At 36.8% G+C, this 14,728-nt stretch overlaps 1 protein-coding gene across 4 annotated transcripts in view; it reads right to left on the bottom strand.

Annotated features, from left to right (window-relative positions):
- Positions 1–14,728, bottom strand: part of LOC150078358 (uncharacterized) — an 821,930-nt gene that overhangs the window by 666,066 nt on the left and 141,136 nt on the right. Inside the window, exon 1 of one of the 4 annotated variants that reach the window (XM_090384971.1) lies at positions 11,177–11,209. The exons of the other annotated variants lie outside the window; for them this stretch is intronic. Within the exon in view, the coding sequence (XP_090241097.1) occupies positions 11,177–11,194 (18 nt within the window). The 5' untranslated portion in view covers positions 11,195–11,209. Of the gene's footprint in view, positions 1–11,176; positions 11,210–14,728 lie in introns of those variants that run through there. 4 annotated transcript variants of the gene reach the window in all.

Below are 14,728 nucleotides of genomic sequence, written 5' to 3'. Positions count from 1 at the left end.
TAGTCCTTGTATAATTCTCTATAGTAGTCTTCTGCTATTTGAATTATGCCTTCTCTGCTGTTTATAAGTACACCATCACTATTCTTCAGTTTCAGTATCATTTGTCTTTCTGTATTACTGCTCATGGCTGCTGATTTAAATCCTTTGTTTTCCCTTAATGCTTGTTCTACTTTTCTTGTGTTAAATCTTCTTATGTCCTCTCTGAGTCTCTTTCTAATGGCTTTGCATAACTCAGTATACTCAATTTTCTCCCTGTCAGTGTTTTTCTTCCTCTTCATTTGTTGTCTTCGGTTCATCACGACGTGTTTCTTGACTAATTTTTTCTTCTTTGGATTTCTTTTCCTTATAGGTTTTTTGGGCTTTATCACTTTCAGAAAGTTGTAATATTCCTCGTCAATATCTTGGTACTGAGCAGACTGCAGAAGCTCAAACTTGTTCTTAAGTTCCAGTACATTCTGCTTTTTCTCCTCTTCTGTTATCTCAAAGACCTTTGTATTATTTACTCGAGTCAGTTTTTTCCTTTCCTTTCCTACATCTATATCAAGTGTACATCTTACCATCCTGTGATCACTTCCAACATTTACCTTATTCAGGACAGTAACATCATTCACAATATATCTTCTGTGAGTGAGGTTGAAGTCGATTTCATTAGTAGTTAATCCATTTGGACTCTTCCATGTCCACTTTCTGTTCACCCTTTTCTTGAAAAAAGTGTTCATTACTGACAGTCCTTGAGCTTCTGCAAATTCCACAAGTCTTTCATCTCTTTCATTTCTTTCAGCAATTCCAAAATTTCCTATAGTTCCCCTTTCTGTGCTGTTTTGTCTTTTTCCAACTTTAGCATTGAAGTCCCCCATAATAATAGTGTAGTGGGTTTTCTGCTCATCTAGAAGACTCTCAATTTCAGTGTACATTTCTTCAACCTCTTCATCATCATGGCTCGATGTTGGTGCATAAATCATTATAATCTTTATCTTGTACCTCTTAGAAATCTTGAGTATTAGTCTTGACACCCTTGGTGATGTACTTTTGAATTCCAAAATGTTGTCTTTAAAATCTTTATGGACCAGAAACCCAACTCTACATTCACTCCTTTCACTGTTTCCATTGGTGTACAGCAGATTTCCACTTGATAAACTTATAAGTGATTCATTTCTTCTTCTTGTTTCAACCAAACCGATGATATTCCAATTCACATTTTCTAATTCCTTTTCGAGCTCTAATATCCTGTTTCTCTATTTCTCTGCACAATTGCTCATTATACTCATCAGATTCATTTAATAGGGCTATGACATGCGCCTACTCTCATTTTACCTTTCCCACCACACTGACTCAACATTGCATTGTCCACTAATGTCAATTGGTGGACACTTGATTAGATTTTGTGTTTCTTAACTAACAGCATAACCCCTCCTCCCTTCCTGTTCTGGCTATCCTTTCTGTACACACTGTACTCCAGAAATTCTAATTCTGCACTGCTTATATCCGTGTGGCACCACATGTCTGATATCCCAACAATATCCGCTTTTGATGTGTTAACCAGCACTTCAAATTCATGAAAGTTACTTACTATACTCCTAGCATTGGTGTGCATGCATGTATACATACACCTATTCTTACACTTAGTTTCCTTAACACAACCCATGTAATTACTTGTTTCATGATGACGCCTATCAGACTGTGAAATCCCCAGTAACTAGCTTTCCAGGCTACTCCTCATTCCAATAAAAGCAGTACAAGAATCACTTTCACCTCTGGCTGTGGCTACTATTAATCTATTAGTCTGTGAACCCAACAAGCTAGCAGTTTTCCGACCCGCCTAATATTGCCTCGATAGCATCAGCAAATATTTTTGCAGCCTTTCTATTTAAGTGTATCCCATCTCTGTAGAAACTATCTCTCTTGTTAACAAGCACAGACCACACTGAGAAAAATTCTGCCCCATTAGCCTTGCACAATCTCACCCGGGGCTGAATTGATTGACAAGGCTCCCATCATGTCTGGGCAGAATTGCAGACACTCAAATTTAACCCTAAATTGCAACTTTTTTTTCAACACTGATCTGTAAGTCCACAGATCTCCTACTCTTAATGTCATTTAAGTGCCAACATGTACAACAAATGTACTTTGTTTTTGAACACATTTCAGATTTTTTTTTTTAGAAACTGTAATGGATGGAAACATTACAAATATTTTAATGTGGCAGATAGTAAAGAATGGCAGATTTCATGCTTCTCGTGTAACAGCAAATACAATATTTTCCAGTTTTCTAATTTTATCAGAAGGCTAATTTTAATATAAATTGTTGCTTCATTAAAGTACTAATTTTTTAATGCATTTTTGTAATACTTAATTATTTAATTCACAGTCTCTGCTACTGGTAAGGTAAGTGGTGTAACTATCCTTTTTTTTTTAAATTTTATTCTTCAAATATGTTGATTTCAGCTTCATGGATAGATGAATGCAAATAGTGATTTGCTACATGTACTGGAACAGAACTGGTTTCATCCGGTTCTTGACATCCTTATCATCCTGAAAAGCTAAGTAAAGGATCACAATTATATCAGTTTTGCCATATTACAAAATAAAAACCCAAAAAGGAAAAAGTGGTAATCTTCTGGGAAACCAGGCACATGTATGTAGGAGAGGGGAATGAAAGTTACGAAGAGCGGTACAAAAGTAATGCGCCCTATTTTTGATCTCAGAAAATTTAATTCTTACAACTGTCTTTTATATCAATTAATTTTTAATCATTAATAAACACTGTTATTTTTCCACAAAGTCACCAGCATTTTCTATACATTTCCTCCATCTCTGAGTTAGACACTATTCTAACCCTGTAAAAGTCCTTGCTCTTGCTCCGGAGGGCCTCAACGGATGCTGTGCTTGAGCTGGTCATTGTCCACAAAATGGGTTCCATGGAGTGCATCCTTCAGTGGGCCGAAGAGTCACCTCTTCGGCCCACTGAAGGATAGTTGGAGGGCGAAAGATCCAGACTATGAGAGGGGTGAGGAAGAACAGTGCACCTCAATTTTACAATGACCTCCATTGTGTGCACACTGATGTGGGGTCATGCATTGTCATGGAGACGAAGAACTTCATTAAGGTTTCTGTCCGGTCGAACTCTATGGATGCAGGCTTTCAACATTTCCCCATATTGATCTGAGTTGATTGAGGTGCCACACTCCAAGAAGTCCACAAGTAAGACCCCATCTTTGTCTAAAAACACTGTAGCCAAGACTTTAACGACAGAAGGTTGTCTTCTGAACTACTTCTTGTGCAGGGAATTTTGTTGGTGTCACTCCATCGACTGTTTGTTATTGTTATTTGGTTTTTAGGAGCATTAGCAACTAAGGCCATATTGCTCCGTGATATGCGGTGGTCATTCCTTGACCTTTCCGCATACTCCGTATTTGGTGGTGACGGGCTCGAACCCCGGTCTAATCAAGAAGCATGTGCTACGCACTGCTGCTCCTTCCCACCTGGCTACGGAGGCGCACACCCCATCGACTGTCTATTGATTTCAGGGTCATAATGGTGGACCCAGGTTTCGCCACCTGTAAAGCAGAGTGATGACTTCCTTCACCCGTGAAGGAAATCATCACTCTAATTGATACATATATCTGTAACACCTACCATTTTGAACTGTCTGTGTGCTGCACTCACGAGACCGATCAGAGTGCCACTCAGAATGGTGAAACTAGATACCTCTAGTAACCACTAAGTGACAAGCAAAATGATCTACAGCAGCACATTTGAAAGAAAAAATTAGGAGGCATTACTTTCATACCGGTTCTCATACTTCTGGCCTTCAAGTTCATAATCTATATCAGTTACTATTAAAGATGTACGTTTGCTGTTAGTCATAAGGAAAATCTTTCCCATGATTTCAATATTAAATGTGATCACAAAAGGATAGCAGCACTGTTTCTGTGTTTCAGCAAACTTAAAAGTAGATAATGCAACAGCAATTAACCCAGTAAGTTTCAATGATTTTATAAATAGAAATGAAGTTTTTAATAACACAGAACTCTGCAGTGTTCCCATACAGATACAATATTATTTTCAAAAAGAGTATGAATTTTCCATCTCATCTTACTACTCAAGACATTTTTTGCTCAGGGGTGGCTTGAAGTGAATCCAAAGATTTTGCTGAACTTAACCTCAAGAACAGGAAGTTTGAACAGGAGTCAGTAAAGTACAGCATACGGTAATGCCTTAATTTTAAACCTCATGAATTCGGAATCAAAAATTAAAGCAAAAAAGCACAGGGCACATTTTGCATGCCACTTAATTTATTTATTATTTTTTTTTAATGAAAACAGTTTTAAATTATGTACTTTGTAAATGTCACTCATTATTTTAACACTATAAGGGCTTGATTACTTTTAAAGTTCAATAAGTCCCTCTTTATTCTTATAACACAAAAGTGGCTGGAAATCTAAAATTAACTGAGTAAATTAACTATTTTACAACTAGCATGGCCATAATCCATCAGAGGCCTGTGGCACTTGGAACCTTTGAGAGACCCGTCTTTTTACTGTAATTAAAATTTCCAACTTGTTTGTAAACAGCTTTCTACTGTGTTAACATAAATTAATTTTTAAATTTCCAATAAAGTATTATTATTATTTCTAATAATAATAATATTTAATGTAATAATAATAGATGTTAAAACTTGTGGATATACAGGATGCCCATAAAATATATGAATGACTTCACTGAAGTGCAGGGCTGGCAGTACTTAGCAAAAACTCCCATACCAACCAAGGCCTTTGGGAGTTATTGTTGTTGTTATTTGTTTTTTAGGAGCATTAGCAACTAAGGCCATATTGCTCCGGGGATATGCGGTGGTCATTCCCTGACCTTTCCGCATCCTCCGTATTTGGTGGGCACGGGCTCGAACCCCGGTGTAATCAAGAAGTGTGTGCTACGCACTGCTGCTCCTGCCCACCTGGCTACGGAGGCGCCACTTTTGGGAGTAACATCACTCATATTGCCTAATAACAATATGATGTAATTTTCATAAAACGAAACTTGTACCCCATACCAGCTCACAATGTTGGAGCTTTGATGAGTGAGTGAGTGATGGGGTTTAATGGCGCACGAGCTGCTGGGGCTATAGTGCGCCTATTCATCGGAAAATGATAAAAATCAAATTTCAGATATAATCAATTTATGTTTTATTAGAGTGATGTTTTAGAATTTATGATACATTCCAATTTCTTTCAAAAAAGAGAAGAATTCATTGATGTTTGCATCGTCACCAATAATATGTTTTAATGTCTTCAGTTCCGGAAGATTTTTTAGGGAAAGGAGGATGGATATTCTGTCCTGGTCATAGTGAGGGCAGTCAACGAGAATGTGTTTGATTGATAAGTCCGAGGAACAGTGTGGACATTGAGGAGGATCCACTCCTGTAAGTAGATGAAGGTGAGTCAGATATGTATGTCCTATCCGTGCGCGTGCAAGCACCACTACTTCTCTTCGTACTGTTTTGGTGCTAGAGCGCCAAAGCTGTGGATCCTGTTTCAACTGATAAAGTTTATTATTGGTTTGGGTGTGCCATATCTCTTTCCACAGTGCAAGACATGTTGTTTGTATGATATGATTATAGTCATAGATTGGAATAGGAGCAAGCGTTAAATCATAAGTTGATGGATTTTTAGCAGTTCTGTCAGCCAGTTCATTCCCTTTTATCCCTGAATGGGCTGGGATCCAGCAAAAGGTCACTGATTGATGACGTTCCTCAATTTTTAATAAGAGGCTTCTGATTTGGTTTAAAATAGGATGAACCTTGTAAGAAAAGTTTTGTATTGCTGTAATTGAGCTTAGAGACTTAGCGTATACAATATATTTTCGAGATGGGTAGAGATTCAGGTTTTCTAAAGCTAACTTTATTGCATGAAGTTCTGCAGATAAGCTGCTATACTCAGGGGGAAGGGAAGCAGAAATGATTGTAGAGGGAAATACTGCTGCTGCTCCATCGGCTGAATGTGATTTGGAGCCATCAGTATATATTGGCAATAAACTAGCATATTTCTGAATATGGCTTGCATGGAGTTATTTCATGTTGAGTGACGGTAGGAGATTCTTTCCCCATTTTTGAAGATAAGTATCACAAGTTAATTGTGGAGGAGGTGTCCAAGGTGGGTGAGAGCATTTCACTACGTCTAGCCTGTTGACATTAGGAATATTCCAACTCTGTGTTATTTCAATTAGGCGAAAGCCTGCCGGTCTTATTTTACTGGGTTTATTTCTATAAGGGTTTTGCAGTGGTGGATTAAAGAGATATGGCCCAATAGGATGCTGACAGCAACTTTGTATTCGAGCTGCATACTTAAGAAGTAGTGTTTTCCTGAGGAGACAAAGAGGGGGCTCATGTGCTTCAATATGTAAACTATGGGTAGGAGATGTCCTGAATGCGCCAAGGGTAATCCGCAATGCACTATGCTGTATAGGGTCCAACCAGCGTAGTGTACTCTTTCGGGCAGAATCGTATATTGGAGCACCATAATCCAAATGGGATCTGATCAATGCTCTATATAACAGAAGCAAAGATGTACGGTCTGCCCCCCAAGACATTGCAGATAAAGCTCTGAGTATGTTCAGTTTTTTTGAGGAAGGAAGTACGCAGCGATTTAATGTGCTCAAAGAAATTTAATTTTATGTCAAGGATTAATCCCAAGAATCTGATATTGATGGTCACTGGAATGGTAACATTTGACATCTGAAGTTCAGGATCTGTATGCATTTTTCGTTGATTACAAAAGTGGATTGCAACAGTTTTCTGCTGAGATAGACGATAGCCATTGAGTCCTGCCCACCTTTGGACCTTATTCAAGGATAACTGCAGTTGTCGTTCAATGGATCTCATATTCTGAGAATGGCAAGAAATGGAGAAATCATCCGCATAAAGATAGGTCTCAACTTTAAGGGCAAAGAGGGTTGCACTCAATACAGAACCTTGTGGCACTCCTTCCTGTAAAAATGTCATAGAAAGGGAGTTGTGGTATCGAACTTGGAACGAACAATTCTGGAGAAAGTTTCTGATGAATAGAGGAAGGTTGCCTCGTAGACCAAGGGCATGACGGTCGCTAAGAATGCCATGACGCTAGGTATTGTCAAAAGCCTTCTCTATGTCTATGGAAATCAAAACGAGATGTTCATTTTTTACGAAGGCATTGAGAATTGCAGACTCTGCCTTGATCATGAGATCTAAGGAGGACCTGTTCTTACTAAAGCCATACTGATTATTACTCATTAGGTGTTGTGTGTTTCGATGGTCCAAACAAGTCGATTATGAATAATTTTTTCAAGTAATTTACTGAGGCAACTAGAGAGGGAAATTGGTCGGTAATTGTATGGCCTTGTAGGGTCTTTTCCAGGTTTCAAAAAGGCAAGAAATGTGGCATGATGCCAAGAGCTGGGATAAATGTTTTCCATAAATATTCTGTTATAGTAGACCAGTAGTATTTGTAAATTTTTGTCACCAAGGTTTTGTAACATGATATAAGATATTCCATGTGGCCCAGCGGCACCATTGTGTGTTGTTTTCAAGGCATGTAGAAGTTCGTGATATCGAAGAGGTAGTTATACGGAAGGAAAACTGAGGTTCGAAAGTTTATGGCTCGTTCTTCGGTCTTGGTCTTTATTTTCTGAAAATCAGCAGAATAAGTTGAGGTCGCTGAAACTTTAGCAAAGGTTTTGCCTAAAGCATTTGCTATGTCCTCAGGAGCAGAGAGTTCCTGCCCATTCCATGAAAGAATTGGTGAAGGGGTTGTAGGGAATTTTCCAGAAATCTGTCTGATTTTCTTCCATATTAACCTGGAGTTAGTGTTTCTGTTTATGGCAGATGCAAAACGAATCCAAGAATTCTTCTTGGCTTACCTTTGAATGAGACGTGCTTTTGCTCTTAGCTTCTTGTAATTGATAAGATTAGCCGTGGTTGGTGATCTACGAAATAAATTCCATGCTTTATTTTTTAACTTCTTTGCTTTTGTGCAGTCTTCATTCCACCAATAATTAAGGTGCCATTGGGACCGAGGATTCGACAATGGAATTGAACACTTCGCTGCAGATAGTAGGTGTGAAGTGATATAATCTGTGGCTTCATCTATCGACTGTGTATGTACATATTGCTCATCCAGGGTGACAAAAGATTGAAATTTGACCCAGTTGGCTTGAGAGAACTTCCATTTCCTGCAGGGTTTGACTAATGGTGGTTGTGCAGTGAGCAGATCACAAATAATCGGAAAATGATCACTGCCCAAGGAGTCATCTAAAACAGACCATTCTATGATTGGAAACAGAATCAGGGAACATACTGATAGATCAATTGCAGAAGTTTGTCCAGTTGGTAATTGTATGTGAGTGGGTGCACCAGTATTAAGAACAGTAAGGTTTTGCTTGTCTAGAAAAGTTTCAATTAGGCGGCCATGTGTATCTACTTTTGTTGATCCCCATAAGGGATGGTGGCTATTGAAATCACCCAACAGACAGACAGGGGGTGGTAATTGCATTAGCAGGTTTTCAAGATTTTGGAAAGAGAAGGTATGACTTGGTGGGAGATAGATTGATGCTAGTGTTAACGCAATCTGGGTTATGAAACATACGGCAACAACTTCAATATCAGTTTGCAAAACAATTTGTTTGGTCGGGATCTTTGACCTGATGAAGATGGCCACGCCGCCACAGGCAGCATTTGAAGTATTACGATCTTGTCGATAGATGGCATAGTTCTTTGTGTTGGTGGAAATTTGTGGAGTTAGATAGGTTTCCTGTAGACAGAAACCAACTGGAGAGTAGAGGTTAATTTGGACTTGAATATCATTAAGGTTGCTACGAAATCCTCTGCAATTCCATTGCAGAATATAAGGCATTACTGGTGTTTAGCAGAAGAAGCTCTATCTGACTTTTTTAATGAGGCTGGCTTGTGACGTTCAGGCTTTGGTTTGTCTTTTTTGGAGAAGAATGGTCGACCGGTGTCCATTTCTTCTTCCGCATGTATTTCTAAGATAGGTTCTTGTCTAGATGAGTCGAATGTATCCATAGCTGTTTCTTGGATATTCTTTTTTAAATGTGAGCTCCGATTATTCGATGTAGAAGCAATCACTGGGAGAGGAGAAGGAGATGTTGCTGGTACTGTAATTGCAGTATTATTTGCCTGGTTCAACTGCTTAGGGGTATTGGACTGTTGCTGGGAGAGAACAGCCCGAGCCCAGTCAGAGATTGAAGTGTTTGAAGGTACTGTAACATCGGTTTGGGTGCTCACTGATTGATACTTTTGCGCAATACTGACGTATGTATGCTTAGTCATATTGGGAGCAATTACTTTCTTTGCTTCTTGAAAACTTACTCTATTTTCAATCTTATATGTCACAATTTTCTTTTCAGTTTTCCAATTGTCACATGACCTGGAATGGGAACATCACAGGATGGTTGCCTTTACAGTTGGGGCAGGCCATTTCTTTTGCTGAGCAATCACTTTGAGTGTGGTCAGAGGACCCACAATTGGGGCAAACTTGATTTCCTCTGCATGCCGTTTGAGAGTGGCCATACTTTTGGCACTTAAAACATCTCAATGGATTAGGAATGTAGGGCCTAATGCGACAAAGTAGATAGCCTGCTTTTATCGATGTTGGTAGATTTGGCGTATTGAAAGTGAGAATAATGTTCCTTGTAGGTGTAAGTGTATTGTCTTTTTTTAGTCATAATCCTTTTGACTGCAATGACATTTTGGTCTTGAAGTTCTTGCATTATCTCCTCCTCTGTGACATTCAAAAGATCCCAGCTGGATATAACCCCTTTGGATGTATTTAGGGTTGCATGGGGAGGAACCTTTACTGGAATTCCAACAAAGTTGGCAAGGTTTAGTAGTTTCTGCGAATGTCCACGGTAGTAGGTCCCCTGATTGCAGTCTCTTGACTGTCTTAGGAGATCCTGCCAGACTTTCCAGGTGTTTTTGGATAACAAACGGAGAGAGCTTACTGAGAAGCTGATCTCCAAGAGAGTGCACTATTAGAAATGCAGGACAATTTGTTGCTGAGGAAGTGGTTTTCAACCTCTTGGGCTGCGACGTGTTATGCTCATCGTCTAACTCTGGCCGAGAGCTTGTCGGCTCGAGAGGCGGAAAGGCATGTTGATCCATGTTTGCTCCTTTTAGCCCTTGGCAGATTAGCTTTTCTGCCAAGATTTCCCGCCCCACCACGGGGAGGCAGGAGCAGTGCCAGGTGTGACTAAGCGTAGAGTAGTAAGTTTTAGTAAAGGAAATATGAAAAATAAAGAAAGGTAGCTTTTCTTTCTTGCTCTGTACAAGTACTTTTTGTGACAGTAGCTGATATTAAAAAATAAATTTCTTAAGGACAGGAACTTAATATAACTTTAAATCGCTTTTAGATAATCACTCTTTAAGCACAGAGAAAACGCTCGATCACAATTGCTTGGCACCGGGGCCGATAAGCATGTAATAGACAAACAGTGCATGGAGCAAATGAACTGCGCCAATCAAAATTACATACGGTGATTGCTGAATTAAATACCGTATTTCAATTCTTTAGAATAAGGAAAAATGTTAAGTTTATTTACAGTTTTTGCATTTGTTAATACTCCTTATATAGGGTGTTTCAAAGTTGCACAGAACAAATGTAGGAGTATATTCTACAGCTAAAAATAAAGTTCCTATAACAAAGTTCTCATAAACACATCTCAAAAGTATTTATTTATAAATTACAAACATAAAAACACTAAAAGCACCTGTTCCGAAGCCTTTTCTAAACTATTCTTAATGGTTTCATCAGCTTTTAAAATATAATTTGTCAGTTCATTCTGTGAGGTAATTTATAGAAAAAACCACGGATTTCATGTGCCCATACCTACACAAAGTACTCTAATGGTGTGTGGTTGAGTGATCATGATGGCCATTGCAAGTATGCCCTCCCTACAGGGAGGGCATTCCAATCACCCAATTGGTTATTATACTCTGTATTTGAAGTAAGAATTATCACAGGATGAAGTGGGCTGGTACACTGCTGCGCATAAAAATTCTTGTCTATAATCTGGCACCACCACTAGTTCAGAGGAGTTTGCAATTATTTTGAAAATAAATATAATCAGTAACTGTATTTAAGTCTTGCTGACAAAACTTAAGAACCGATAACAATCAAGAACACCATACCAACAATTTATGTGGCATTCTTGGGGACAACTATGGACTTCCATGGTCCAGAGGACAGCATATATAACCACAAATAATGAGGATGTAAGTTTAAGCACATACTCTCCATGCTCTTAGCCATCTAGAAAATAATCAGAAATTTGTTTATTAAAAGAAAAGATATGTTGATAATAAATAGTGACAATTCCATTTCTTGTAAACATAATTCATCTGTAACAAGAACATAGCTAAGAAATCGAATATCACATCTGTTTTGCAATACCTTATGGCAGTGGTGTTCAACATACGCCCAGGAGCTGGATGAGACCCCCAAATAATTTTTATATAACCCGCTTGGAAAGTGAACAAAAACAGCATTTTAGTTTAATGAATAGATCACTGACACAGATTTTTTCCACATAACAGTGTTGAGAATTTGCATTTTTTTATATATAGCCTGAAAATAAAAAACAGTAACATGAAAATGGAAACTTCCTTTTACAAGTAACAAGATATGGAAAATATAAACAGAAATTTTTTCTCCAATCACTCAGTGTGGCCTGCAAAACAAATCTAATGTTGAATATGGCCCCTTTAAAGGAAAAGGTTGGACACCACTGCCTTATGGTAACAATTCTTGTACAGGTGTGTTGTGAAATGGATGCAAATGCTGTTCACATAAAATCACCATCTGCTTGTAGATGGAACATTTACATCACCTAATAACCTCCTGGTATATCCTTACTTGCTATAAAAGATAGATATGGCATGAAGTATTTATTCTTTAACATTCACTCATTGAAATCTCCCTCTACTAGCATTTATTCATACTTTCAACGTACTTTAAATATAATTTTAAAATAATTTACTACTTATCGATTTGGAAATTTTTCTGCACCATCTGTGAAAAGGAGCTACAGAATTTTTATGAGCCTTGCCATAAATTAAAATCATATCAATAAATATATATGGATTTGTAGTGTCTCCCATAATATTAGTTTAACAAATGACATTCTGTAATCATGGCAGTCGTCATGGAATGTGAAACTGAACTAAGAGACGCTGACACTGCTAGTATATACTCTGCAGCACTAACTGCTTAATTGGTATTTTTCATGTATTAGAACAATACTATTCATTTAGGAGTTGGTTTGTTTTGTACTGTTTAAAGTCTAGTTTATGCAATCATATTTTTATGACAATAAATTTGGACATAAAAATGTTCTGGCATTTCACTTGGTTTTGTAATATTTAATTGATTAATATTTAATATCTCATAAATAAAAACTTTTGAGATATATTTATAGGAACCTTTTGAAACATTTTTTTAAAAAAATTATATACGTTTATATATATATATATATATATATATATATATATATATACACACACATTTTCTTATTGCAATCTTTGAAAATCAAAATGAAATACATATTTATTGGCTGTGTGGCCCACCAAAACATCCTTTAACTGAAGTCAGAAGTTTGCAGATAAAGGCAGCATCACAATTAGTTTCACCATTATTGTAAGAAAACAAATTATCATTTATATACTGACAAAATATGCCAGAATATTGTAACACAGGGTTGATAATGGGGGGACATATGGTTAGCTATTTGAAACAGAATACATTGGCTTACACTTAGCCCTATTATTGCTCATTATCAGTACTAAAGTGTATTTCACTCTCAGTATGTTAAGTTCTTCAAATCTCATCATTTTTCATTTATACAGAAAATGAATAATATCCAAAACATAATTTTGATTCTTTGCTACTTTGTTTTATTAAGTTTAGCTTTATCAGTGCTACACAACCAACTGAACAATTTTTCTTAAGATCTGCCATTACTATCAATGGGTGATGAGAACAGTTTGGTGTTCCTTAAGGTTCTGTTAATCATTTTCAGTGACCTCACCAAATGACTTCATGGGAATTATTTTGTGAGCACACTGATGCTGATCAACTGTAAGTTGATGGAATGCTGAAATCCATACTGAATATGTCAAGCCAAAATGACAGCAACTGGAATGTGCTGCCATTTTAGTTTGATACACACACTCATCATTAGTATTTACCCAGCCACAGAAACAATTTGAACTGGCAAATGTGTTGAGGAGAGAGAGATGGCACCAATAATTAGCTATATTGTAAATAAAGTTAAATAAACCTGTACAAATTTGTATATAAAGTATTTCACATAGTATATATCACATGTTAATTTGTCTTATTATTTAGTAGTTATGCCAAGACAGCTATTCTAAATTATTCTATTAAGACTGTCTCTTGTGGAATGAAGAAACCCAAACTGTTGAAAAAAAAAAAAAAAAAAAAGCCATGTAATTCTCGCCATGCTAAAAAGCCATGTAACATAGAAAAAATTCCATAAAAAATTCTTCAGTTCTATACTAGTTTCGAACCCAGGCTTTTCCCAAAAGTTAGGGAATATAAGCAACTGGTGAACCACTGACAAGAGGAGCTGTACATATGTTTTGTACAGATCTTTTATGCTGCAATTAACCCATTTTCAAGGTATCCAGTAAAAACCAATAGGTTTAAAGATACTATTTTGATCTACCTTTAAAATTTGATCAACACTTTTTTTTGAACAAGGAAAATGCTGTTCCCACGGTTTGTTTAATTTAAAAAGTTCAATTACTGATTTTGTTATTGCATATGAAATGCAATTTGTTAAGGAAGCAGAACTTGGTACCCTCATGTTAGCATAGTGGTTAAGGTGATCCCTCTTCCATAATGTGCGGAAAAGAGGCGAGTTAAAATTCCAATAACATAAGAATTTTTACAGATTCTTTTCACACCACGGCCAAGTTTTATTTTCCAGTTAATTGGATTTTCATCCAGATAAACATGCAAACTGACAAAAAAAAAAATAGTAGCAAATAAAAATAAAATATATCTTTAGCATTTAACAAAAACAACAATCCTCCACCTCGACATGAAGCACATTCAATATGACAGAAAAGTTTAATATGAAGCCTGATAGACTTACTGCTATACTTATATAAGTACAAATAAATACTATTTGATATATGTATAATTATTAGGTATATTTGATATTAACTATGCAAAAATAGCTAATTAGCACTGTATACGAATAGCTTGAATATCTCATACCAATAATTGAGTACGAAGTCTGAAAACTGCATTTTCATTATTAAATGATGTCTATTCTTCCTGATATTTACAAATAAAATGAATAAAAAGTAAAAATATTTATGTCTTAAAGATATGATATAATATTTACTAAATTCAGTAAAACTATAATTATGTAGCAAACATTTTATTACTTGCAACCGTTATCTTGTCTCTGACACTGCCTTTTTATCTATTAACAATGAAAATGCATTTTCTGATTTCTTACGTGGTTGATTATACATACTGTAATTCATATTGCATTACTGAAACTGCTCATGTGTATACTACAATAATTCCTTGGAATAATTATTAATATCCCCCATTCCTCAACTATGCACTACTGAATACATACTATGTGAAAATACATGTGCACCCATGCACACACACTTCATATCACAACTGGAAGAAGTGGGGGGGGG

The sequence above is a fragment of the Mastigoproctus giganteus genome, chromosome 11 (assembly GCF_048544385.1).
Source record: "Mastigoproctus giganteus isolate SK-2022 chromosome 11, ASM4854438v1, whole genome shotgun sequence".
Taxonomy (NCBI): domain Eukaryota; kingdom Metazoa; phylum Arthropoda; class Arachnida; order Uropygi; family Thelyphonidae; genus Mastigoproctus; species Mastigoproctus giganteus.
The sequence above is the reverse complement of the archived record's forward strand: the minus strand, read 5'-3'. Positions and strand labels throughout refer to the sequence as shown.